The sequence below is a fragment of the Colius striatus genome, chromosome 5, assembly GCF_028858725.1.
Source record: "Colius striatus isolate bColStr4 chromosome 5, bColStr4.1.hap1, whole genome shotgun sequence".
NCBI lineage: Eukaryota > Metazoa > Chordata > Aves > Coliiformes > Coliidae > Colius > Colius striatus.
This window is the reverse complement of record NC_084763.1, coordinates 15,426,420-15,453,869: the sequence shown is the minus strand read 5'-3', so window position 1 is coordinate 15,453,869 and position 27,450 is coordinate 15,426,420. Positions and strand designations below refer to the sequence as shown.

General features: G+C 39.3%; 1 protein-coding gene across 1 annotated transcript; it reads left to right on the top strand.

Annotated features, from left to right (window-relative positions):
* Positions 1-235: 235 nt before the first annotated feature.
* GPD1L (glycerol-3-phosphate dehydrogenase 1 like) lies at positions 236-27,074 on the top strand. The gene is made up of 8 exons (XM_061997236.1): positions 236-388; positions 5,394-5,571; positions 6,841-6,981; positions 10,902-11,040; positions 12,234-12,346; positions 20,248-20,481; positions 20,899-21,005; positions 24,270-27,074. Exons 1-8 carry the CDS (start codon positions 336-338, stop codon positions 24,364-24,366), a joined length of 1,062 nt encoding a protein of 353 aa, XP_061853220.1. The 5' UTR covers positions 236-335; the 3' UTR covers positions 24,367-27,074.
* The last annotated feature ends 376 nt before the right edge of the window (positions 27,075-27,450 follow it).

Genomic DNA, 27,450 nt, shown 5'->3' with positions numbered 1-27,450 from the left:
AGAGCAAAACAGTTTTGTCATGACATATACGACTGGAATGTATGTTATTAGCGGAGTAGAACACGGTGACGTTCGGGATATGGCACGGTTGCTTGCAGTACTGACAGCTGGTCGAGGACTCCCGCCATAAAGGCTGAGGCTGACGGCGATGGCCGAATGACGAGAGCCCTCGACCCCTCCGCAGAGCCGACAAGGGACTGAGCGACGGAACTACACTTCCCGGCAAGCCGCAGGGGCGGAGGGAGCCGAGGGCGAGCCCCTGACGGTGAGGGTGGGGAAGCGTGAGGCAGGGAGCCCATCGCCGCGGCTGCTGGCGGGGCACGGCTGCCGCTGCCATGGCGCTCTCCGCCGCGCCCCTCAAGGTCTGCATCGTGGGTTCGGGCAACTGGTAAGTGCGGCCGGAGCGCTTCAGAGGGCTGGCACCTCAGTGGCGGCCTTGGCCTGCGCTGCCCTGCAGCCGTGTCTGCCCGGGCCTTGCCGTGGCTGCCCGCGTAGCGCTGTCGTTCCCCCGGCCCACAGCGGGAGGATTTCACGCCGTGGCCGCGCTCGCCTCAGGACTGGCGACGGTGAGGGAAGCCGCCTCCGCCGATGCTGAGAGTGAGAGGCCATGTGTCCGGCAGCTGCCCCTGGTGCTTAGGGCGGGCTTTTGGACGCGCTTGTGCCGTGCGGATGGGCTTCTCCAACCCTCGGCCTCCCTCGGAGGCAGAGGAACTGCCCTGAGCTAAACGGAGGAAGAAGACTGTCAGAATCGAGAAGCCTGTTTTGGCGTGCTTGTGGACACCTGTCCGTTCCGTGAAGAAGTTATTTTAGGATATTTTTAACTTGGTATTTGTTGTGTTGTGTGTCCGATGACAGGTGACATAGACATTTCAGATACGGAACTGTTTTTTTCAGCAGGTCGTTGCTAACTAAGCCCTGCCTTCAGGGCTTCTGTAACAAGTGCCTTTCTCTCCAAAAGTCTTGTTCAAAGTTTCCTATGTTACCTGTTTTCCGAGGTAGTTCAAAGAAGAGTTGTGAGATACTGGGTTATTTGAAATACCTCTTCTTTTTCATATTGGTTATTCTGAGGCACACTGAAGGCTCAAGGTTTTATTGTTGCATTTATCACTACTTTAGATTTGAATAAACTCACTATAGTGTTGACTGAAAGCAACAGACCAGTCATTTATCTGAAGGGAGTGTCACTTGTCTTGCCTCTTCAGAGTTTCTATCATTTCTGATCACTGTTTTTACCGTGGATCCCTATTTGCTATAAGTAAGTACAATGTGTTATATTAATGTGTCTTCACAGTTTGTCACTTAAATTACTGATATTGCTGATAACATTCTGGTTTTTTAAGACTAAATCTAAGTTCAGAGGAGTTTGGTGTACAGCAATGTAGTGCCATTTATGAAACAAAACTTAACAGACTTGTCAAGGTGATCTTAGACTTGTTGCTTACCCGCTGCTGCTTCCATGCAATTGGCTTCTGCTGCTGTTGTGCGTAGTTAAAAATGCCAGAAACTACCAGGTCAATATTTTATTTGTGATGCCTGACATTTCAGGGCAGCATCGTTTGCTTTCCTTGCGGTAGCTTGTAAGATGAGTGGGAAAATACTGTACATTGCAGTGTATATCAGAAGGAAATTATATAGGTAAACCTATCAGTCTTTTAGGAATATTGTTGTCAGTCTTCCATACTTAAGTTTAGCAAAAAGCTTTACACGAAATTTGACTGCATTTGTATTTCATTCACTGTGAAATACACTTGCAGAAGCAAAAGGATTTGTAGATAGTACCTGCCAGCAATGAGAATACAAATACGTCTTTTATTTTCACCTCATTGCATCAGCTTAATAACAAGAAAAACTCCTGCCTAACAGGGTGGATGTTTAGATGGCAGAATGTCCATATCTGTGATGCTGAGTGAAAGAAACAATGGTATTATCATGCATCGTCTTTTTTCTTTCTATTGTGGATAACTATATTAAAATAACTGATAGTTTATTTCATATTTGATAGCAGTGTGGCTTTTTTTTTTTTGTAACAAGAGACAGAAACCAAAGTAATAAAAAAAAATACAGTGTGAATGATTTGATATGCACTATTCTCCTATCCTGTTTTCTCCCACTCTACCTGTATGTTTCTGGAAACAATAACTCTTGGAGAGGTAGGTGATTTCTTTCTCATAGTCCAAGGGATAACAGAGACCAAATCCTGACTGAAAAAAGCACTGTGATTCAATAATATATGCAACCATTGAACTAGATAGGACTTAATTTGAATCATGTGCCTGTGTGCACATAGTGGCTGTTTTGAACTTGGGCCTGTGCCCCTGAGGTGGAAGCAATTAATGCTCAAAAGGAGGTGAATGGAAAGAAAGTGCTTACATGCATCTTATTAGTATTTTGAGTTGTTATATTTTTGAAGCCTGGATTACTGGAGTGTGTAACTGGTGTTGCCTGAGTTTGAATGAGTTGGACTGAGTAGGATTTGGCATCTTGAGCTGAGCAGTTTGGAGACTGTGGGTTTTGTGATTGTGAGATTATTCTGTCCCACAACTGACAGTAACTGTATGTCTGTCTTTACCTTCTCACTGCCCTTTAACCCAAATCTGGAATGAAAAAAAAACATACTGAAGGAGCTTGGCACAACAGTGATGGTGGAGAACAGTTGAGCCAATCGTCTCAGATGACAAACTATTTCCAGTCAGACTTGTTTGATCAGTTTGATAGGAGGAAGGTCACCTTAACAATGAAGTTGGCTTGACAGGGGTCACTTAACCTCCTCCTGATGGAGGATCATGGGATGAGATAGATGGCTCACGAGGCTCCAAAGGGCAGGAGCTGTGCTTTTTATGGGCATTTCACATTTAAAGTTGCTCAGCTGGTGGATAAGTGATTGTATTAGCATCATTAAGATAGGAAATAAAGTAAACTTTCTTGCAAGTGATGAGAGTAAACCTTGGGAACATGCCTTGGAGCCTCAAGCACAGTGCCCCAAATTAATTTAAAACAGTTCAAACACCGCCTCAGACAGGTGCTGTAGCCTGCTCATCTGATAATGCTTCCAGGGCAGGTGAACAAAGTGTGCACCACTGGAAGTTATCCCACTCTGTTTTGCTAGAACCAGTTGTTAATTAATCCGATTGCCCAACTTGAACAGAAACTGTAGTGTGTGGGAAGAGATGAGAAGTTCCCAGGATAGAGGCATTCATACAGCTGGGAACTTGCTATAGAAAAATGGGAAGTAAAACTTGTGGCTTAACTGAGGTGATTTTGTAGGGACAAGTAGTAGATCTAGAGACAGGATAATTTTTGTATTTGCATATTGTGACATCCCCTGATGCTGATATCAGGGTGAGTTTAGGAGTTTCTGGGTTTTGTACTTTACTTTTAAAGTGATGAAGGGAAACCAGACCAACTGTGATACGCTGTAATGGTGAAGGGTAGGAGACAAAATGGTGGCCTCCCTCGGTGAAGCATCAGCTATGTTTGGTATTGTGTTTGGGCATACTTTTTATACTCATTGCAAAAGAAGAGAACTGCTGTTCAGTATGCAACTACCTTGTATTACTTGAATAGCATTAACCACCCCTGAGAGCATGCCAGGGTTAAGGTTTATGAAGGACTCTTTCACTATGCTTTTTCTTCTGTAACTGAGCTGCTGCAAGCATCAGGTTTGCAACATAGCTTAAACTAGAATTGTTATTACTAGGAATAAATTGGCAAGAATTCCAGTTCCTGTGCCTTGCAGTGTGTCAGAAGTATAGAAGATGAGCCAGGCATTCCAGTAAATTATTTTGGAGTGCACACTGAGTAGTACTAGGGTACAAAAGAGAATAGAGAGTTGCTTGTTGGATTGACAGGTGTGGGGAGCTAGTGTTTCACCTAGCATAGAGCAATCTTAGGCTCAACTCAGTTTGATCTTGCTTAATTCATTCCTACAACAGTTGTTGCAACATGACAGGAAATGAGGAAGCAGAGAAGCCAGTCTGGAGAATCTTCTTGAATTTAGGAACTAACACTAGGCAAATCTCTACTTTTTTTTTAACAGTACATTCAAAAGCTGAAAAAAGCTAAGGCATTAAAAGTGTTAAATAGTAATGGAATTAGTGCCTCATTCAAGTAGTACACACTGCCAAAGTTACGCTGACAAACTTGTTTGAAAATCCCAGTCTGACAGTTGCTGACTCAGTTGTTTCTGTCTTTATCAACACTAAGCACATTGTAGTGAAGTTCAAAACTGAAAACAGTGCTTTCCCAGAATCCAGACTTTGTATATCAATCTGCAGTCCTACATGTGCTTTTGTTCAAGGAACTCAAAGCACTTTAAGGAACATATGCCCATGTTGTGTTAAATGTGATTCATGCTGTTTGTGTGGATGTGAAATTTAGGGGTTGAGCTGGCAAGTTGTCTGACGTTCCAGCAGAAACCACTCTATGTGCATGCAGATCTAGAATATGATCTTGATAAGATACAAATATGGCTTCAGTATCACCTCCTGAACTCAGGGAAATTAGCAGTGTGAGAACTAGTTTTAGAGAAGTAAATTCCAGTCTTTTAAGAAACAGACTTTTATGACTTTACTTAAAAAGGTCTACTTAGGATACCATATTTTCTTCTGCCACTACTTCAAAAGTGACCTTAGGCCTGTGATAGCATAAGTCTTTAATATAGCACAGTGAGTTGTGCCATATTAAAAGTTCTTGGAGCAGGATTGAACCTATTTGGTTTAGTTGTCAGCTATGAGTTTATTACAAGCAATGCCCATAATAAATTTAGGGAAGCGTGTGAGTATAACTAGGTTTGAAAAGTTAAAGTGTTCTTACCTCTTAATAAAGTGTGCAGCTTCCACACATGTAAGCCTCAGGCCTGTGACTGTATTTTTATTATATCTTTCTACATTTTTTTGAATTCTGCTTAGTAGGTTATCAGTAATTATGAAGCTGCCTTCTTGTCCCAGGAAAGGAAGTTAGACTAATGGGTTTTACTAAATTTATTTTCTTCCATATAACATTCATACTCTTCTTGTATGTAGCTTCAGTAATTCTCATTATTGCCACTGTTGCTTAGAGTTGTGAGTAGTAAAATTGATCACCGTCCTACAGGTTTCACTGTGTGCTATTCTCAGGGACAAAAGGAGGCTAATAGTAATGGAATTGCTGCCTGCAAATTCAGAGGATGCTGTTTCAACTTTTAAGTTTTGTGGGCTTGGCAGCACAACCATGTATACATTTGAGAGAAAGCAACAGTTGTGAATGACTCGTATATCTTTCCACTTGTTTTACTGGATCAAAAATCGTACATGGTAGCTAGTCCCCTAACTTGTGAATGTTTATTTTAAAGGTAGTCTCTTTCTTCTGGAACAGCATCATAATTTTTTAAGCTAATATTGTTTTCTTTCCTGCAGGGGTTCTGCAGTTGCCAAAATAATAGGCAATAATGTGAAAAAACTACAAAAGTTTGCTTCCACAGTGAAGATGTGGGTCTTTGAGGAGAATGTTAATGGGAGAAAATTGACAGATATCATAAATAATGAACATGAAAATGTAAAATACCTCCCTGGACACAAGCTGCCAGATAATGTGGTAAGACTCAGAAGCTAAATTCTAGTTATAGGAAGAGTGGAGATAGAAATTTGGTTTGTTAACACCTTTAGGGTTTATAATATTTCAGACTGTATGCTGTTTTACTGATGAGATCAGAGATTCAAACAAGTAACATGATGTAACTGTGTAGGTCGGTAAATCCAATTTTTTTCTTCTTTTTTGTCCTTCCTCCGTGCCACCCCACTCTCCCATCCTCGCTATAGTCTTCAGAATCTGTATAGGGAAGAAAATGTGAAAACAAGGGCAAGATTAACGGCTCTGACCATACACATTAAACGTTTGGCCTCGGCTTTGGAAGGCTTGTCAGTGAGAACTGAAGAGATTTCAAGTACTCTGAAGCTCATAGAAAGTATTAGAGAATGATAACTAGAGTATTTCTCAAGCAAACTGCAAGCTGTTCATGGTTAGTTTCTCAGCTGCATTTCAACTATGTGAAGTCAGATCAGCATGTAAGATATGACATTGTAGGACAGAGCAGTGGTACTCCACATCTACTCTGTGTTGGTGTAACATGATGGTGGGTGGGTGGGCAGGTGGTGACTCTCATGCCAGAAACATTATAGAAAGAGGCTGCAGCACCTAACAATTCAGTAGAGATTTTGTCCAGGAAAAACATGAATTACTGTACATTGCAGTTTTCTCTTTATCAATAATGCTGATATGGCATTTTCCCAGCCTTCAGCAAGGGTGGCATTTCTGCTTGTTCAAGTTTGTTCTCTTTGTCTATAGGTTGAGCTTATTGCTACACTTTAAACTTGAGCATTATTTTAAGATGGTCATCCAGTGTTAGGAGAAGAGAAGTCTAGCAAATGACTTCAAAGCAGGTCACCTTTTTAAACAGTAAAGAAAATCTACAAGTTCAAAGAAAGAGAATATAAACTGGTAGGTGGAAGAGGCCTGGAGAAGAAACTAGGGTGAATAAGGAGCTAAGTACAGAGTACTTCTTTGCATGTGGTAATTTATCAAAATTTGGAATTATTTTGTCAAAGAGGAGGCAGCTTCTTGGTTTATATTTTCTTACTCAAAGTACTTGCTTGAATGTTGTGGAACATTTTGAATTTTTGTGGGGCTAACCATGCTGGTGGCTTGCTTTTCTGGTAAGTTCATTTTACTTATCTTCAATGATAAAGCACAGTAGTTTGTACCATTCAGTAGAAGACCAAAATGTACTTTTATTTATCAGATAAAAATTACATGTAGTGGTAATTTTAAGAAGTTCTGTGGAATTTCTCTCCCATAACTACACAGGTTGCTGTCCCAAACCTTAATGAAGCTGTAAAGGATGCAGACTTGCTGGTTTTTGTCATCCCTCATCAGTTCATTCATAAAGTCTGCGATGAAATCACAGGACGAGTACCCAAGAAAGCCCTCGGTATAAGTCTCATAAAGGTACAGTAAATACTGTACACCAATAACTGAGAAAGTGTTATGGAATCTTCTAAAATAAGATGACTTCATATTTTGATATGAAAAGTCTGTTTGCATTATTCAGGTGATCGTTTCATTAAACCTTCCTAGATGTAATATTGGAATTTGTCTGAGTCATTATTAGATTGTTACTTGGTGTTTTATGGAGGAAGAGGAAAATGAGGCTGTTAACGAGAGTTAAAGAGGGAGTGAATATGTTTTGCACCACCAAACTTTACAGTCTTTTATTTGTTGCTTCTAAATGCATCATTAGGTGAGGAACAGAGCACATGCTTTGACTGTTCACACGTCCCACATGCTGAGTTGGTCATTTTAAGAACTGCTGAGAGAATTTCATGTGATTGATAGTGCTTTTGTTTGTGTCAAATGCTGCGTTGCAACAAGAGAGTCTGTTTAGCATGGCCCAAAAATACAGTTTTAGCACAGGAATAGGAGGGGCCAGAGGTGTAGGAAGTGTTTCAGGAAAGTGATGTAGTTTTGGTGGCAGAGGAATTTAAAAATGTGAATGAGCTGCTTTTTTTTTTTTTCTCTGTACACATTCCCTTGTTTACTGTCAGTTCTGGAAAATTATCCATTTATGGATCTGTGCTCAAAAAGAACAAAAAACCCCTATCGCTACATACTGCAACCTTTATTTCTTTAGTTTTCCTGACTAAGCCACTCAAATCTGTATTGTTTTGTCAGTGCTGACCTGATACATTGCTGAGGTGTATGAAAAAGTAATGCTTCTCAAGTGCACTTGCTATATTTTGTAGAAAAACTTTCCATGTTGTAGAGGGGTAAAATACAACAATGTTTAGAGCTGAATGTGTAGCATCGAAACAACACAACTGTCCTAGATGCCCTTAAATTTATTGCTTTGAAGTTGTCCATTTATGCTTCTTTATTCTGTAAGCTAGGATAAACTGAAGATAAACTTCAAGGTAAGGTAGACTTTATTCTCCTTGTATGTGCTAAATGTGACAAGTTCTCATGTCCTCAGGGACAGGAATAACTTCAGTGAAATCAGTGGAGTAAATGAAGATTTATGGCAGTATATCTGAAGTCAGAGTCTGGGCCTATATTCCCTTAGGATTACTGCTGTGGGTAATGATTACCAGTGCTTTAATGGAGAGTTGATTAATGGCTATGTTGAACAAAAAAAATAAAGAGGAGGGGACACTTACCTTGAAAAAAAAATATGCAAAGCAAAGGAAACAAACCCAAAAAGCCCATCCTTAGCTTAATGAAAGTAAGTGCTTTGCACTTGCCATGCAAAGCAGTGTTGATTACTAGGCAGCTTCCCACTGTAACAGCATTGCATCAGTAGGTCTTTTGAAAAAAATGGTGTGAGGCCCCTTAATTAGGGTTTGTTTTTTTATTTCAGGAGAATGCAAAATACATGTTAGCTTTTATAAAAAAGCATAATTGTGCATCGTGTAAAGTACCACTGAAGAAGAGAGGGCAGGTATTTAACATGACAGTGTAACTAAGTAGTAGAGGCAGGAATGCATTCTTTCCTTTGCTTTTTCAGCTTCTTTATGCATGCTGCTTTCATCACAGTTGTACTTTTGGTGGTCTCATTACGCTCAACACTAATGCTATTGAAGTGGCTTGTGTTAACTTTGGCAGTTAAAGTGCAGTTCTGCTCTGAAAAATATCGTTAGTGAGATGTCTTGTTTCTGTGCTTTCTAAATTGCTTGGCAAGCTAGCAGTGTGTCAGCTTTTAGCCTTTATTTTCTTTTCTTTTTTTTTGACATTCTAATCTTCAAGCAGAGCCTAATGTATGATAATAAAACTCAATCCTTGGGAAATAAAGATATTTTTCTGCTGGTTAATCTGTACCTCTATTGAAACATTTGTAACTGTCTTGTTTTACGTAAGTTCTGATCAGTGGTGTCTATGAAAACACAAAAAATCATTGTATAGGTTTGGGGGTGGAACTTTGTACATCTTACAGTGCAGTACAGCAGCAAGCACAGGAAGCAGGGTTGGTAGAGGTAGTTCAAAATCCTCTTCAGGCAGCCTCAATGTCAGTCTCATTTCCATCTACAGGCCTTAAGGCCTACTCTGGCAGGCATATTTGGAGGCAAGCAGTATGACCACAGAAGTGGACTTGCATTACCTGGGAATCATTGCTGCCCAGTGGAAATTCCCATGTTGGAACTTTGGTTTTGGGAGAGAGAGGGGTATTTGAGGTTTTTTTCCACTGTCACCTTGTCATTCAGTTATGGATTTAACTCTACAAGAAACAGGTGCAACTCCCCTTGACTTTGTCAGAAGTTGCATCTGTTTCATAGTGGGGCTGAATTTAGCACCTAAGCCTCTCTGATCTCCTCCATTCAGGCTGCCCAGAGGCGTTGTGGAGTCTCCTTCCTTGGAGGTCTTCAAGACCTGCCTGGACATGTTCCTATGCATCCTTATCTAGATGACCCTGCTTCTGCAGGGGGATTGGACTAGATGATCTCTAAAGGTCCCTTCCAACCCCTACCATTCTATGATTCATTTGAATGAATAACTGTTGTGTACATATTCACATTTTTGGAGTTCCCAATGAAGTCCATGCTTTTTTTTTGTTTATTAGTTGCCTTCTAAAGAGGAGGAGCCTTAGAGTTATTTTGTGGAGACATTTTTGACACTGAGAGAAAAATACAATGTGTATGTGTGCTTGCTTTCAGATTCTTTCTCTATGGTTCATTTCTCTATGACAAAGCAGAACTGTGTGTTAAGTGATACAGATTGAAAAATAATGCAGAAATACAGGCACTGTTGTCTGTAGTTTAATTGTCTGGTTTTATACAGGCACTTTGGCTTGTCTCTTGATTGCGCCTTGTTCTTTAAGGAGTAGCACCTCTGATCTGTGGCATTGCAAATTACTGCCTCCTGAAATGTCACTGCTGGCAATGTACAAGTGCGTGGGGGTGTGTGTATATGTGTATCTGGAATTAGTAGATAATCACACTGCCTTTTTGCCTTTAAGTCATGATACTAAATCCCCAACATTAAAAAACACTACTGCATAAAGTAGGGTGTAATGCAGGAAAGAAAAAAACGTTTCAGTAGCTTGTCTGCCATGCCATTCTGCTACAACTCAGGAGTCTGCTTTTAGCAGGGAAGGAGAAAATGTTTTGTGAGAAGGTAGTAGTCTCATTTGGAGTCCTTGGTTTCAGGCAGTTCAGGCTACCAGACTCTCTTCTTCATTGCAACATTAATCTCCAACGTGATATTTTCTGCGATGACTTTAATAGTTTGTAAAGAGTGTGTTATAAATATAGATTAAAAATATCCTTGGAAGTTACATTTTTCTCAGTTGTTCAGCTTTCTACATGTCTGTCAATGGCTATTCCATTTGTAGCAGAATTCAAAATTATTAAACTGGGTTTCAACTGGTGAACTATTGCTGGTATTATATACAAGGGAATTTGTCTCTGATATTTCCATTCAGATACCTCTTCACAAAAGTTATTGGGATGCCATTTTGTGAATTTTAATGCATTTTCAAATCCAAGTACAAGCCTGATTCACAGCTGATGAATTGGTGATGCTTCTCTGATTTTCAGTAAGGATACAGTGATAATAAGCAGATAATAATGAGAATCTGAACTAACTAAGGTGAATATTCATCACTTCTGAGAATAAAGGCTTTGATTGACTGTGGAATACAAACTGTTACCGTCATCTAGACTTTAGTCCTGTTTCTTAAGGTGCAACCTCCTATCAAAAGAAGACAACTTGGAGAGGTCAGAACAATAGCAGAAGTTTCACCCGTAGCAAGTCTGTCAGTAGTAGTCTCTCCCTGAGTAGGCCTTTTTGCAGCTCCCACCCATAGACAAGGCTAATTGTGATGTGCTTTCTTCTCTAATGAATGACTTTTTAGTAATTCCATTTAATGTTGGTTGCAGGGAATAGATGAAGGCCCAGAGGGACTCAAACTGATCTCTGACATTATTCGAGAGAAGATGGGAATAGACATCAGTGTGCTGATGGGAGCTAACATTGCCAATGAAGTGGCAGCAGAGAAATTCTGTGAAACCACAATAGGTACTGTTCCAAGTAATAAGAATGTTTGAAATGTGCTCCTGTCCTCACAGTTGCACACCAAATAGCTCAAATTTTATCATTTCCAACATCAGCAGACTGTTATCAGAAACTATTGGGTTCTTCTTATTTTAATGTTGAATTTCCTAGAATATTTACACTACCAAAAGTACTAGGACAATACTGGGAATAGAGGGAGAGAAAGGAGTGTGGAATTTTCCCTAAGCACATTAGGGTTATAACCTTAGCAGGTGAAATACCAAGCATGCTTTTTAACACCCATGACATAACAAACTGCTTTATTTTGTTACTGTGCTTAAGAATTTTCTTGGGTCTGCATGGCTTTATATGAATAAATGATTATGTATTCGGGTACTCCATCTCAGGTGTTACAGTCACAGATGGTACCTTTTATGCATGATTGGATTGGGGTTTTTTTTAAGATATGATTATCTTACTTTAATTTCTCAAAATAATTATATCCCCCAAAAGCTAGACATTATTTTAATTTTGTGTTGATGTCTGCACTCCTTTGCAGCACAAAGATGTGCCTAGTCTTGGATTTCAAAGTGTCTAGGTAGGCATCTACGTATACACATACATACAGTAGTTCAGTAGTCACACATAATGACACGGAATTCCTGTTTTTTCTTCAATGTTCATTTTTATAGTCTTTGTGCATTTTTTAGCTTTGTAACCTTTCATTAACAGCTTTTACATTGAACTTATTTTTGAATGGTTGAATTACCTCTTAGTACTAAGAAACATTTGTCAATGGCAGCATGTTCCATTAATAAGACATCCTTGACATGTCTTTATCAGTAGTATTTTTCTGGAAGGCAAGCCTTAAAAATAATTGGTAGAATTCCACCTGCTGTATTTTTAATTTGTCTCTGCTTTATTATTAACTATTCTTTTTAAAAAGAATGATAAAAAAGAGAGTGTATAGAAAATGAATGGAATTGTTATTTAGAATCTGTTGCTGAGCAGATAATCAGTTATGAAGAAGTTCAGAATATCTCAGCACAGAGTTTTTAAGTGCAATGTAGACGTGTCTTTAGTCATTTAAAACAGGAGTCTGTTTAGGATGAAGATAGAAGAACCTTATCTTTGCTTTTAAGTATTTTGACTTGCACAGGAAATACTGAATTACACCCAAACAAATTGTTCATTTTTTATCCCATCTTTCTCAACAGGCAGTAAAATCTTGGAAAATGGCCTTCTCTTTAAGGAACTCCTGCAGACTCCAAACTTCCGAATAACTGTAGTAGATGATGCAGATACAGTTGAGCTTTGTGGTGCTCTGAAGGTAAGATTATTAGGCTGCAGTTGGTACATGGGTGAAACAGTGGTACTTGTAGAAAAAGAGAGTATTTTCATTACAGTAATTCTGTTTGTTGTGCTTTATGTAATATATAAAGCTGCTACATAATATTTCCAGAAAGACCAGATGGGAACTGAGGGAGCAGCATGTTCTGAGAATTGGCTTTTGGACCCTTGTCTCACTGTTTCCCGAGTTTTCTTGCTACATCTTTCACTTAGCTTACACACAGTCATGAAGTGAGTGTTGATTTTTTTTATAACTGTTCAACATTTCTAAATCCATTTTATTCCTCTTTTTCTTTTTGCAAAAGTTTGTTCAGAAAAAGAAAGGGAGATGGAACTTGGCATTAATCTTTTATGTCTGTTGACAGAATTATTCCCCTCTTCATTGACTTACACAATGTGAGCACTCTTACGTTTTCTGTTTTGTGGACATACAGTGCACAAGGTTTGTGTGGATAACCATGTACAGAAACGAACAGGAAACAAGTTATTTTCGACAGTCATCTTGAACTTTTTTGGTAACAAAATTGATGCTGACAGGAACAAAAGACTAACTTAAACATATTGCTGTTTTTTTCACATGAATTTACAGGCCATTTGTGAAAGGATGTCATTAGCTGCTTGGCACCCTGGCCAGTAGTAGTCCAGTTCACTCCATTTCTGATGGCTGGAGTGGTTTCATAGATCATATGGCTTACTTTTTTTTTTACTTTTTTCTTGGTGTTTTGGATAGTTATTTTGTATTGCTTTACTTTCTCTGTCAAAATTATGTTTAAGCTACACCATTCACTTGTAAAGCTACCAAGCCAATGAACAATGTCTTTAAGCCAAGGAATTCTGAATCCTGCTCGGTGAGGAGATCAATAGCTGTAATAACAGAATTTTTGGCATACTGGTTTTCTTAATAATTTTGTCTTGAGAGCTGTCATGTTGGAAGTCGTGAGGAGGAGGAGGTCATGGATCTGTGCACTAGGCTAATGGGATACACTTTGGTGTGACATGCTTTGGTGTTACTGAATTTGAAGCAATTTCTGAAGATGATGGAGCTTCTAACTTTCCTCCACAGCCATTGCTTTAAAATGCTGTGGTGATGTAGGAAGTTGGCAGGAAAGAAATCCCTGTGTATGAACCCATGAAATTAGTCCAAAAGTTTTACAGATTTATTTTTCTTTTAAATCTGCTCAACCTGATATTTTCTGGCTAACTTAAATTCTTATTTGATAGAGAAGTTCTATCCCAGATAATTTTTATTCCAGGCAAACGTGCCTGACAAACTGAGCAGCTAGTCAGGAGACACTGAAGTTCCACTGTAAAGGTCCAAGTCAAGCAAGATAGCTGTTTGGAAGTGCAGAAGAATTTAAGTAAATTGTCGTTATTGCCCTGGAAAGATACTGAGATGAAACTTACTTCCTTTGTAGCCTTGTTTTGTTCCTCCCTCCTGCTTCATTATTTATCATGCATCCTGCAGACTGAACTCTCTATCTGCATTTCTAAACAGCTGTATGTATTCTGTGTGCTGTGGTGATTTGATTTTGACTGCAGTTACTTTGGTATCTGAGTTAAGACTTCCAAAGAAATGCATGGTATGATCTCTAAAACAAAAAGTGAATTAAGGATAGATTAACTTGTTTAAAGATACTGTTAGTTACTTGCCTGATTAAAAGACATGAAGTGGTATAAAGTGGCATAGCTCAGTCATGCTAGTGTAGGTGATGTTTGTTAAACATACAACTCTTCTTGAATCCACAAGAAAATTTTATTGAAATAATATTTTTAAGTAATTTTTCATTTAAAACCTTTCCTTATTTAATCCTAAACCTTATGCTAACAGCTTGTACGTAGTTTCCTGAGCTGTTTTTAACTTGAGCATTGCAAAAATGTTATTAGTGCATTGGGTACATGTATACCTCTGAAAGAAAATGAAGAAGCTAAAATTAAACAGATGGGTATAGTTTTTATTGCCTGTGCAAAGCAAAACGCAAAGCTCAGGTGTGAATAGTGAAACATAAACCTGAGCTTTTTTTCTTAGTTGTACATTCTTCTTATTAGGAAAATTGTTTGCTAAGGATAACAGCAAGTATTTTGCTTTTTAATGATTAATCTGATAATCTTTGTAATAAAAAGTGTGAAAAATAAGCATCTTTTCATGTGATTTTAAGCAAAAATCTAAAGTGTAGCTTGTCAGCTGACAGTTACTTTATTGAAGTTGGAAAGTTACTTCATGAAAAAAATAGTAAAACTTAGCATTATTTAACTTGCTGGAAGGAGGAAATTCCTGTTTCAGAAGATGCTTCAAGAAGTTGTGTGAAGAGACACATATAAAAGAAGAGGTTCTACTCTCTATAGCAGTTGCAATTCAAAATGTCAGCAGCGTCACTGCAAACTACAGCTTGATGGACAGAAGTAAGCAGGAACACATGCTGGTCCAGACTGCCTCTTTGGGTGTGGAAATTTTAAAAGCAACTCCTGTAGCTAAAGGATGAGAAATAGCATACTGTGGGAAATAGTACATTCTCCAAGCTTCTGAATTTTTCTATAAATATCAGCTTGGGAAGGGGAGACTTTTCTGGTATTTCTGGCATAAAAGACTAAATCTTGTTAAAAATCTATTACCTCGCTCTTTATTTTTGGAAGCTTCTTAAAGCAGGAAAGATTTTCAATGTGAATGGTTGACTGAAGGTTGAGGAAAAAATACACAAGGGTAGGGGAGAGTTCTGAGCACAACTTTCCCTGATAATGATGATAATTTTAGGTTTGCAGTTTATGCTTTGAAGCATATTTGAGTTTAGGCTGTGATAATAGGTATTGCAGATGGGTGATCATGAAGGAACATGTGTGATTGCTATTTAGATACATATATGTATGTATATATGTATATATATATTGAATATCTTCTTCACTTACTGCATTTTTGTGACAATGGGCTGACAGAGATGTACTGAAGTATAGAAATCAGTACAGTGAAACTGCAGTCTTGCATCAGCTTGGAGATGTGCTGAACAGGCAATGGTAGCCACCTTACAAAATCTTATAATACTGAGGAAGAACAGCTGTCTAATTATTGGCTATGGAACAAAAAGAGCTTTGGATGTTCTTCCCCTCTACAATGCCCTCATGAGACCACATCTGGAATATTGTGTCCAGTTCTGGGCCTCTCAGTTTGAGAAGGACAGGGAGCTGCTCGAGAGAGTTCAGCACAGGGCCACAAAGATAATGGAGTGGAGCATCTCCCTTCTGATGAAAGGCTGAGGGAGCTGGGACTCTTTAGCTTGGAGGAGAAGAGGAGGCTGAAGGGTGACCTCATTAATATTTACAAATATGTAAAGGATGGATGCCAAGAGGATGGAGCCAGGCTGTTCTCAGTGATGTCCAATGATAGGACAAGAGGCAATGGGTAAAAGCTGGAACATCAGAGGTTCCAAAGAAACACAAGGAGAAACTTCTTCCTTGACAGGGAGCACTGGAACAGGCTGCCCAGATGTGTTATGGAGTCTCCTTCTCTGGAGACATTCAAAACCCACCTGGATGAGTTCCTGTGTGACCTACTCTAGGTGGCCCTGCTCTGACGGGGGGTTGGGCTAGATGATCTTTCAAGATCCCTTCCAACCTTTAAGATTCTGTGATTCTCTGTGAGGATTTTTTTCTTTTGAGGACGGAAGCACGTTTCACATTTATTTGTTGACCTTCCCTAAACACTGAGGTCAGAAGTTAACTTTATTAGTTAATTTTAATAGAAGTTAATTTTATTAGTTTAGTTTCAAGGTGTCCAGATAGCCTGACCCAAGGCCACCTACGGATTCCAGATACCATTCGTAGGAGCCTTCCTAGGAAGCACTTCAAGGTTATGACACCACTGTAAGAGCAGTGTGTGCAACTGTATGTACATATGAAGGTGCTCCTGGATGCTGATGGATGATACTGCACAGTAGCACAGACCCAAGGTTATCACCTCTGAGGCGTCTTTAGAGTCAGTGTTTGGTTTTACAGTCAAACAGCACAGATGTGAGGAAAGGCTGAACTGGTGTATGAACCTAGAAGCATACTTAAGAGGCAGTACAAACATTGAGAGAAGTGAGAACCTAATCTCTGGATGTGGCAAAATGGCCATGCTGCATGATGTGTATGTTCAGAGATCTGGAGCGTTAAGAATCCTCAACTGGGAGCAGCCAAGGACCAAGATAGATGTGACAGTTACTGTAGCAAGGAGAAGGAACAGCAGCCATGGTTGCCTGTCAGATTGCTTCAGGCACATCTCTAAATATTATGTCTCTGGCTTTGCCTTAACCAAAGAAATGAGAAGTATAACAATTATTTCTCGTTTGCCAGGTTGTGTAACCCAGCATTATTACTTACAAAGGTAGTCTTGCAAAGTATGTTTATGGCAGTCACTGTTGCATAGTCTGTCCAAGTACTGTAGAATTTGTGGTAATTATTCTTGCCTGAGATTAATGGAAATGGAAATTAATGGAAATGAAATCCGTTATTTACATTCAAGTTCGCCAGAAGCAAGCAAGCAGTTGATACTTAATCTCTCTGTAAGTCCTGATAATACTGTCTTTGATTTGTTGAGTCTTCATTTGACCTTTCTCAGCCATGAGAAAAAGATATTGAGGGGCTGGAGTGTGTCCAAAGATGGGCAATGAAGCTGATGCAGGGTTTAGAGAACAAGTCTTATGAGAAGCAGCTGAAGGAACTGGGCTTGTTCATCCTGAAGAGAGAAGGCTGAGGGAGACCTTCTCACTATCTACAACTACCTGAAAAGAAGTTATAGTAAGCTGGCTGTCAGACTCTTCTCCCAAGTAGTAAGCAATAGGACAAGAGAAAAATGGCCTTAAGTTGCACCAGGGAAGTTTCAGATTGGATATTAGGAAAAACATCTTAACTGAAAGGGTTGTCAAGCACTGGAACAGACTACCCAGAGAAGTGTTTGAGTCGCCATCCCTGGAGGTATTTAAAAGCCATGCAGATGTGGTATTTAGGGACATGGTTTTGTCGTGGACGTGGCAGTGTTGGGTTAATGGTTGGACTTGATGATCCTAAGGATCTTTTCCAACTTAAATGATTCTATGATGTGATGCAAGAAGTTTCTCCAAGTTCCTTCCAACTTTCCTTCCAAGCAGGAGGTAAAGCAGGATGTGTTGAACTGTGACAGTACCTCGAGGGGGGCTGGACATTGCAGGTGAACTAACATTTCTGCTTAGTTCTGTAATGATCTGTTTAGTTGTGGAGAGGTTGTCTCAGAAGTGGCCTCTGCAGTCTGTGTGAGCACTTCACAAACTTGATGTAAGTTGGATATTTCTGGGCACAGGCTGTGTAAGAGAACAATCTCTCAGCAAAGTCTGTGGACTTAGCCTTGGTTTCTTGGTCACTTACTGATCTTGCATTTGTGACCTCTGGCACATTTGCAGCAGGTCATGTGCAAGTAAAAGACACTTTTTCTCATATGGTCTGACACATACTGTGAGCACTGCCTGACATCAGCATTTCTTTTCTGGAGGATAGCTTTGCTAGCCCAGTGATAAAATAACTGCATCCAGTCCTTGCTCATGTTTTAGAATAACTAGGGCTTAGGACTAAATCCGGCTTCTAGATACCAGACCAGCTAAAGTGCAAAGTATTTTAGTAACCAAAACCCATCTGCAACATTAAAACACCCTCTGCATTTTGCTTACAGGATACATGCTTTAAAAAGCTGTTATGCCAAGATGGTGGAAATGTGTTTGCTCAAGCATAAAGTGTTTTCAGGAGCTCTAAATCCCTCACACCGAGAGGAACATTGTATTGCAGTCATTTTGGGGTGCTTGTGACAGTATTTTTGGAACAATTAGTTTGTCTGTAGCCTGAAGTTGTCCTGGCTTATTGGTCTCTTAGACCTCCACATTGTGTATGCAGATACAGTCAGTCTTGGAGTTCATGGAAACATGAGCTCTCTCTTCCAAATGTGTACCCATTGCTTTTCATAGAATAATAGAATGGTAGGGGTTAGAAGGGACCTTTAGAGATCATCCAGTCCAACCCCTCTGCCATAGCAGGTCCACCTAGATCAGGTCACACAGGAATGTGTCCAGGCATGTTTTGAATCAGTGTTCAGAATCAACCATATCAGATGCAGATATATGTTTTTGCCAAATAGATACGTGATTCTTCCCCTCTGCTTCTCTGAGGCTCACTATAGTGTTAGTGCCATTAGGCTTTTGTCTGTTAATCTCTGTTTTGCTTATCCATCTTTCTGAAACTCAGCTTAGTGCCTGCACACAGAGATTTCAAGTACCAAGCTGCCTGTTTTGGTCTTGTTTTGGACTGAAAGATGACTTAGTCTCAAGTTTTATGAGATTTTTGTTGTTATCATTTTGTTTTTAAATGGAGTAGCTTGTCTTTCAGTAAGGTCTAACTTTAAATGTGGTATAATTCATTTCAGTATATTAGGCACAAGAGTTGTCATAGAATTAAATCTTCAAGGATTTAATTGAAACCAGATGATAGACCTTCTAAATTCATAGTTGTGGCCTGAGGGTTATATGGTCTGAGACTTAACAGTCTCCTAGGCTTGAGTGTGTATTCTAGAGCATAATCAGTTGTCTTGTTTCCTCATTATTTGCAAACTATGTGTAAGAACATACAATGGGGACATTGTACAAACAAGGAGCTTAGCATTTCAGTTAGACTCACAAGTTCTTTCCTTCCCTGCCCCATTTCCTCTGAAGTAACTAGTCTTGGTATGACTTGCTTAAAACAATGCTTCTGTTGTTCCTCTTGCAAAAGACAGAAGTAGACAACAAAATACCATAGGCCAGATCATACTATAAATTATCTCAGAATCACAGAATGGTAGGGATTGGATGGGACCTTTAGATACCATCTAGTCCAAACCCCCTTCTGAAACAGGTCCACCTCGATCAGGTCACATGTGTCTAGATGAGTTTTGAAAACCTCCAGAGAAGGAGACTCCACACCCTCCCTGGGCAGCCTGTGCCAGGGCTCCCTCACCTAAACAATGAAATAGTTTTTTCTTATGTTTAAATGGAACTTTTTGTGTTCCAGCTTTTTTCCATTACCCCTTGTCCTGTCACTAGATATAACAGAAACAAGGGATGCCCCAACATCCTGACATCCATCATTTAGATATTTGTAAATATTAATGAGATCCTCCCACAGTCTCTTCGTATCCAGACTAAAAAGCCCCAGTTCCCACAGCCTTTCCTCATAAGGAAGGTGCTTTTCCTCGTAAGAAAGATTCCCTGTCCCTCTTGAGCTGAGGAGCCCAGAACTGGACACAGAACTCCAGATGAGGCCTCACCAGGCCAGAGTAGAGGGGGCACAGAACCTTGCTCAGCCTGCTGGCCACACTCTTCTTGATGCATCCCAGGATGCCATTGGCCTTCTTGGCCACGAGGGCACATTGCTGGCTCATGGTTAGTTCATTATCAACCAGCACTCCCAGGTCTCTCTGCAGAGCTACTCTCCAGCAGGTCAGTCCCCAGACTGTCCTGGTGCATGGGATTGTTCCTCCCCAGTCAATCTAACTTTATCCCTACCTCAGGGCAGGAACAACTCAATCAAAGTAATACCTTATTTGGGTGTATTGTAACCTGTTTGTTCTTAAAGATAGTCAACAGTAATAGCTCCACAGCCTCTGGGGCTATTTGTTCTAGAGCTTTAACTGTGTTTTATCCTTGAAGACACTTAGTAATGTAAGATTAGTCTTTTTTTTTTTTAATTCCCTCAAAATCCCCAAACCAAAAAAACCCAAAGCAGCAACCTAGTCTTATAATAGTAAAGTGTTTGCACTTCTTAAGGACATCTGCACTCTGTCTTTTTGTGTCTACTAGGATTCTGTAAGCAATAATTGACTCATTTCCCCATTGTTTTTTCTCTCCTCATTAGAATATCGTAGCAGTGGGAGCTGGGTTCTGTGACGGGCTTTGCTGCGGTGACAATACGAAAGCTGCTGTTATTCGCCTTGGCCTAATGGAGATGATTGCCTTTGCCAGAATTTTTTGCAAAGGACAAGTGTCTACTGCCACTTTCCTGGAGAGCTGTGGAGTTGCTGATCTCATCACAACATGTTACGGTGGCCGCAATCGACGTGTAGCAGAAGCGTTTGTTAAAACTGGAAAGGTACCTTATTCACTGGGTGAAGTCCATTGTTGCAACTACTAGCACTCCTGGTTTATTGGAGAAATAGTGCAGTTACGGGGGGCATGAGAGCTGTACTGTGCGAGTACCCTTCTCTTTCATCTCCCTTTTGAGTGTGCAACAAGACTAAAATGAGTAAAGATTTTAAAAGGGAGGGGTGATTAAAAAAAAAAGCTGGAGAGATAAGATGTTGGGAGATACAGATTTAAGAATCTTTGCAAAAAAAAAAGATTACAGGAGAATATTATATATGCTCACTCAGGGTCATCTTTAGGAAAGGAGAAAACCTCAGTAACCTTTTTTTCAATCTAGATAATATTGTCAGGCTAATGAAAATTTTATCATAGCACTCTTTCCCTTTCTTATTTGTTTTTTTTTTCCCTCTCCTCTGTTGTTTAGTCTATTGAGGAACTGGAGAAAGAAATGTTGAATGGTCAGAAGCTGCAAGGACCACAAACTTCTGCAGAAGTGTATCGTATCCTGAAGCAGAAAGGAATGCTGGATAAGTAAGTATGAACACTTAAGGCAAGTACCACATATCCCTTTTTGTCTCCATAATTCATTTTCCATATTTGATGCTGATATCTTCATGAAAGTAATAGCCAAAAGAAAATCGTAATAAGAGTAGCTTAATCCCCAGTTAAAAATCAGAGGTGAATAGAATCTCAAAATACTATTGCTGTAGATAGAGCTCATAGTGTGACGTTAAATGCATGAGTGACCTTCTCATTCTGCCCATTGCAGAATGTGTTACTGCCTTCTACTATCACAAAAAAGTACAAATGTGTTTTAACATGTGGAAGGAAAAAAATACATGAAAATAGAAGCTGAGCTTCCTAAAGAGACTTGTGAAGATGCTTTACAGCTCATTTCATAGTAGTAAATTCATTACTTGTCTCCCAAGAGAGGAGCTTTGTTATTAAGTGGTCATCATATAGGCTGCTTCTGTCCACATGGATTCTACCTTGGATACCACTGTTCTCTTCTCTACTGTGACTTCCAGTTTGGTCTAGGATAAAATCTGCCATTTACTTGTGTAGCTTAAGGTTTTTTTGGCGTAGGAAATTAGGCAGCTTCTCCTTACCTTGTTCATTTGTATTCAAGTCAGAACATGTATGATTCCTAAAGCCACATACACAATTGTCTCTCGATGAGATTAAGGGATACATCTATCTGTTCCCATTTGAGGAGGAGGCAAAATGGGAAAATAAATGACTGCCAGTTGGAGACCAAGGCTTGTTTTTTTTTCCAAAGCAGTTTTTAAAGTCTAGTTTTAATGGATCAGCTGTGCTAAATTACTTTTACATCCAAAGACGCTAAAAAAAGGCACCTAAATCTGTCTCTTCAGTGTACAGTAATTAACTGAACTGCAGAAAGAAATGTTGGCTTTGTTCTTTGCTCTTTATGATTCCCTGAATGAAACTGGAGGCTATGTTTGGGGTGGGGGTTTTTTTGGTTAGTTGCTTGGTTGGTCTGTCTTTTTGCCTATTCTGTCTTACATCAAATAGAGTTCATTATAGAAGACTTTGAGTTATGTTTTCAATGAAAGATAAGAAAACAGAGTTGCTGATTTCTGGTATACCAACATAAGTGTGTCAGATCTTCATAAAAGACAGGACTTTCAAAAGCAACTTTCAAAATGTTTCTTAAACTTTTGTGTTACTCCTTTAAAACACAAAGCCCAATACAACAGCCGTGGTTTCTAAGTGAAGGGGTAAGAGTCCAGTAAAATTTCATACTCTCGTCTTACAAAAAGAGCCCTACAAGGCTATGTAGAAATACGCAAAAGTCAGAGTTCAGCAGAAGAGCCTTGGTAGCTGAGTTGATGCCTATTGAGATTTACGGTGTAGTTCATTTTTTTTCATTTCAAAAGTTGCTGAACTAGTCCTCTTAATATGCTCAGACATAAGACGTGTTTGGAATTTGCTGACCCTGAGCCTACAGTCAGCCTTGATTCTGTTTTGTCCATGTGAAGTGTCAGACCTGTGCATATCAGGGTAATGTTCTCTGTGATAAAACAGCAAGAACTTTGTTTCAAGATGTGGATTGTAGTAGGTGCTTCTTCACTGAGAAGTAACTGCCAGTACTGTAACTAAAGTTGTGTGAAGATTGCTTTTGCTTCAAGGTTCACATGTTTTGTGGCTATGCCTAGTAAAATCTTAAAATAACATTTTTTTATGTGTATATGCTGTCTGCATCTAAGTTTTTACAGCAAAAACAAATGCAGAACGCTCCAGCCCACTCACTACCAAGTGAGTGATAAGTGAGACATTAATAAATGCAGAAGGCTTTGTATCATTTTTTTTTCCTGCATATTTCCTAGGGAGGGTTTTGCAACCTAAACAAGTGTAGCATTGGATTTGAAAGAGTAGCTGTGTGGCCATACGCAAATTTTGGTACCATTGATGAAACAGAAACAAAAATCAAGACAGTTGGATTGACCTGAAATAGTTTTTTGCTGTTGCTGCTGTTTTTTTTTTCTCTTGTCCTCAACAAAAATAAACCAAAAGAAATGGACATGCATTTCATAGCAGGATGTTAAAATGTTTCAGATAAAACTGTAATTCTATGCTTTGAATTGTAATAAATATGTGTAAGTAATGACTTGTAATAAAAGCCATAGAAGTGATGGGCTGTATTCCAAATCTATCTGTTCTCCTGCTTTTGTTCCCCAGTAAATGCAAAGCCTTAAGTTCAGCCAAGTACAAATCTTGTATCTGCCCCTGAGAATGCAGCAACCACGATGCTTTAATGCTACTCCTGAATAGCTCATGGCTTTTCACGTGAGCTCTGGCTCACCTTGAAGAGTCTAGCTTAGAGCAATGGGGTAATACCAAGGATCCTCAGTATAGCACGTGCTAGCAGAGTGTATGGGCAGACATGCATGGTGGTTAGCACTGTTTGGGGGTTCTGCTCAATGTAATGCACAAATGCAGCACATTTAGAGTGACTGATGGGACCACTTTCCTGAAGGAAAAAGTCCTAGTCCAGTTGTATTCTGAGCCACTCAGGAATTAACTATTTCACCATCCCCAATGCTCCTTATTTTTTTTGTTCAGTCAAAACAACATACTGTGCTTGATCAAAATTTATCAGCATAAAGGGCTGCACTGAAATGGCAGGTTTATTTTGGTGAATAGATAACTAATCTCTAAAATTAACCAGTCTCTCTATGAAAATGCAGCATGTCTGCCTCTCACTGTACAGGATGGACAGAAAACACACATCAGTTTCTGTAAAGCTGTAATAAAATCTTGACTGTAATAAGCTGGTAAATTGTCAGAGAAGCCGGAATAATTTGGGGGTGTCTCAAGCTCCATAATTATTTTTGGACTTAAAAACCTCAAATTTCTTCTCAAGTCCCTTTGTGTCATATACTGCAATTGTTTTATCAAATTATTGCTCAGAGGTAATGCATTAACTGATGTGCCAGTCATTTTTTTTAACCATAGATGAGTACTGCTGTAAGAATGTCAAGGAAAGATGCAGGTGTTTTGAATTTTTTAGATCCCTTAATGGTCATGCCATACATAATGAATGTTGCAGGCTCCATTAGAGCTAGCTAGGCTGGGGAGAATAGCTTATTTTAGAGATGCACATTGGTTCTGTATGTATCCAGTGCTTTTCTGCCTGGTATCGGTGCTTGACAAATACTAAAAGAAATTTTGTCAGTCTCTTTTCCCTCCCTCTCCTCACCCCCTTTTATTTCTTTCATTGAAGAAAATGTTGCAAAATAAACTCTGTTTTCTTTCCCCACCCTGTTTCCTCAGGTTTCCACTGTTCACTGCCGTGTATCAAATCTGCTATGAAGGGAAGCCTGTCAGAGAGATGATATCCTGCCTTCAAAGCCACCCAGAGCACATATAAAGTCAATCAGGCCGTTGTATTAATGCAGCTTTTTGACGTTCAAATTTGAGCCTGGGTTCAAGTGGATGTTTTGTTAAGTTTTGTTCAAAGCTGCTTGCTAGGCAACAGTAACAACATGAACCTCTCTGAGTGGTTATTGGTTTTTGTTACACAGCCTAGTTTGACATAGCATGCAGTGTTGGCTTGCTGATTGTCATCTTATTGGCTGAAACACAACTGTTTTAAGGTACACAATGCAAAAGGTGCTCTACATATCTAGTGTATATACACAAGTGTACTTTGTGTTCCTACACCATAAAACACAATGTTTTGTTGTCTCTTACTAAAGCCTAGTCCAAAATCCACTGGACACTGGGAAGAATCCCACTGGTTTTGATGGAGACTGAATGAAGCCTGTAACCTTGAAATATTGGGAGTCTCTCTGTTAGAATTTGGTATTATTCTGGGTGCACAATGAAATGACAACATTTTGCATGCTTATGGTTTTATTGGTTTAGCAATATTAATGCAAAACAAGTGGTAGCAGTTACTCATGGGGCTACGTGGATATTTTAATGAACTCTGGTGAAGAATATTTTTATTTTGATTTTTTAAAGTCTTTGAAACTGTCAGGCTATTTTGAAATCAATTTCTAGGTGAATTTAAGGTTTTTAATTACACTGTTTTAAAGGGAATATGCTAGAGGGGGACCGTTACCTCCCCTTCCATTTTTTAGTCCTTGCATTTTTGTATTTCAGCATTTCTCCTTTGCCATTCCCAGGTGTTAGCCTCTTCTAGAATCCCATTCCCCAAAATAAGTGGGAGATTTTGACCTGGGGATTCTGAATGCTGAAGCCTAGAGTTCACTTTAGTGTTGTACCTGTGGTCGTTCCTCACTGGTATTATTTTATGGGTGGGGAAGGATACTCTTGGGGTGTCCAGTGCTCAAAATTGTCATGCTGTGTTTCTAGCTTAACCAACAGCTACGAAGTGCTGCACTCCACACAGCAATCCTCAACTCCAGTTTGAGGAATTCCCTGGTAGATAACACTTATGTTGTCAAAAATGGTTATGTGCCAGTATGCTGATGACATTCATTTCAGTGCCTGAGAGACTGACCCATCGTCTGGACTGTAGCCCTGAGCTAGCCTCCCCTGACAAATTCTGAAGTTACTCTTTCCCTGGGCAAAACTTTTAATGGGTGCTGGATCAAGTTCTTTATGACCAATCTTCCAGAAAACTTCTCGAAGGCATCTGTCTCTGGCCAGGTATCTCATCTAGGTTTTTTCAGGCACCTTTACTTTGAGGGAGGTTGATTTTAATTAATATTGGAAAAAAATGTGATTTTTGTGAAGTTTGGGGGGGATGGAGTTGGCTTGGTTGGTTTTTTAGATTTAAGAAGATTGATGCAAGAGAACATAAATCTGTGTTGCTTTTCTTGTATACTAAACTGTTTTTTGGGAAGGTTTTTTTTCTAAAATCTATGATAGATATGTAAAGAGTGGGCTAATTTTTGCAGCTGGGAGACAAGGGTTAGCATAGAGCTTTACAGAGCCCAACAAAAATGCTCATCCACTCTGAATATTCACTCCAAACCTCTGAGCATTATCAGAACTGTTGTTCACTGTTCTCAGTGGTGTTTTTAGACCAGAAACTCATCCTGAGACTTGAAGTTGCCATTCAAAGCACACTAAAACAAAGGGTATGCCTGGGAGTAATTGTCATACTTATGCTCCCATAATGTTATGGAAGATCTTGTGAATGTCATCAACTATTCATCGATGAGAAAAGTTATTTTGCCTTATGTCTCATTCAGTGCTAAATATAACAGATGGCCAGAAGTTAAGTAACAGCAGCTGTTTGTGACAGTCGAGGAAATCACTGGTAGAGCTGACTCTGCTTAGACAGTTAGAAGGATGTTTTAAGATTGGAAGCACTCTTAGAGTAACGCACACATGGAGCATACACTCCTCATTACTGCATAATTTTCAGTGTGTCTGCTTATGCTTTGTGTTGTTTTTTTCTAATATTAAGCTGATTGGCCTTGCTTTTGTATGTGTACATATACATATATCTAAAACCTTTTTTTTTACATGGAGTATGTACAACAATATCATTTTGTAAGATACATAAAGGGCTATATGAGCTAAATGTGGTAAATTAATATATATTTTAAAATAATTTCTTTATTATTCCAGTACTGCTTCTGCTACTGAAACCCCAAATCTTTTTTGTTCTTGTTTTGTACAGAGCCTGTTCTAAGGCAAATCCAGAGAAAAGATTTTAATTGAATTCTCTCCTCCAATCTGTAATGATTTTCTTGTTCTTTTCAGGCAAAACATGAGGTTTCAGTAACTAAAATAATTTATTTACATTTCTATAGATACGTCACCATTTGTATTTGCTTTTCAGTGCTTGAGAACATTCAGCTTGGTGCCAGGTATTTTTCCCCCATTGATATTTACTGCTCATTAAAAGACTATGATGTGATTCTGGAACTGAGTTATTAGAATCCTGTTCTACAAACACTGTTTGGCCTGGTACTGAAACAGTAACCCGTGCATAATGGGTCATAAACTTGTAACTAATTACTGATTTATGAATATTAATTACTAAGGGAGGCATTATCTTCTAATGATACGTACTGGACTTGCCCTAGACCTGTGTACCGATGTTTAAAGATTGTGAATGTATAGCCATTTGAAGAGTTAGTACAAATAAACGTTTTTCTCTTGGGAATCATTTTGGTTTCTGTTGTCTCATTTTATACATATTTGCACACTTGATGGCATGTAGGTTTTTATGGATGTGGGATGCAATGAGAGCAGGTATGAGATTGTAATACAGGAGAGCTATTTAAAAGAGCTATTTGACATCCAGATGTCAGCTTTTTCATTTTCTCTCCATCAGTGAAGCAATTTTGGTGTCTTTGTCCTTTGAAGCAGGTTCTTGTCTTTAGTTCCTTGACTTGCTGTGAGCCACTGGAGGGCACTGGTGGGTAAGTGACCAATTCCTTCTGCTTTATTTCCTTGAGTGCCTGTATGACTGCAGCTGTCTTGCAGTGTTTCTTGCATTTGGCAATGATTATAGCTCAGCACCAGTTGT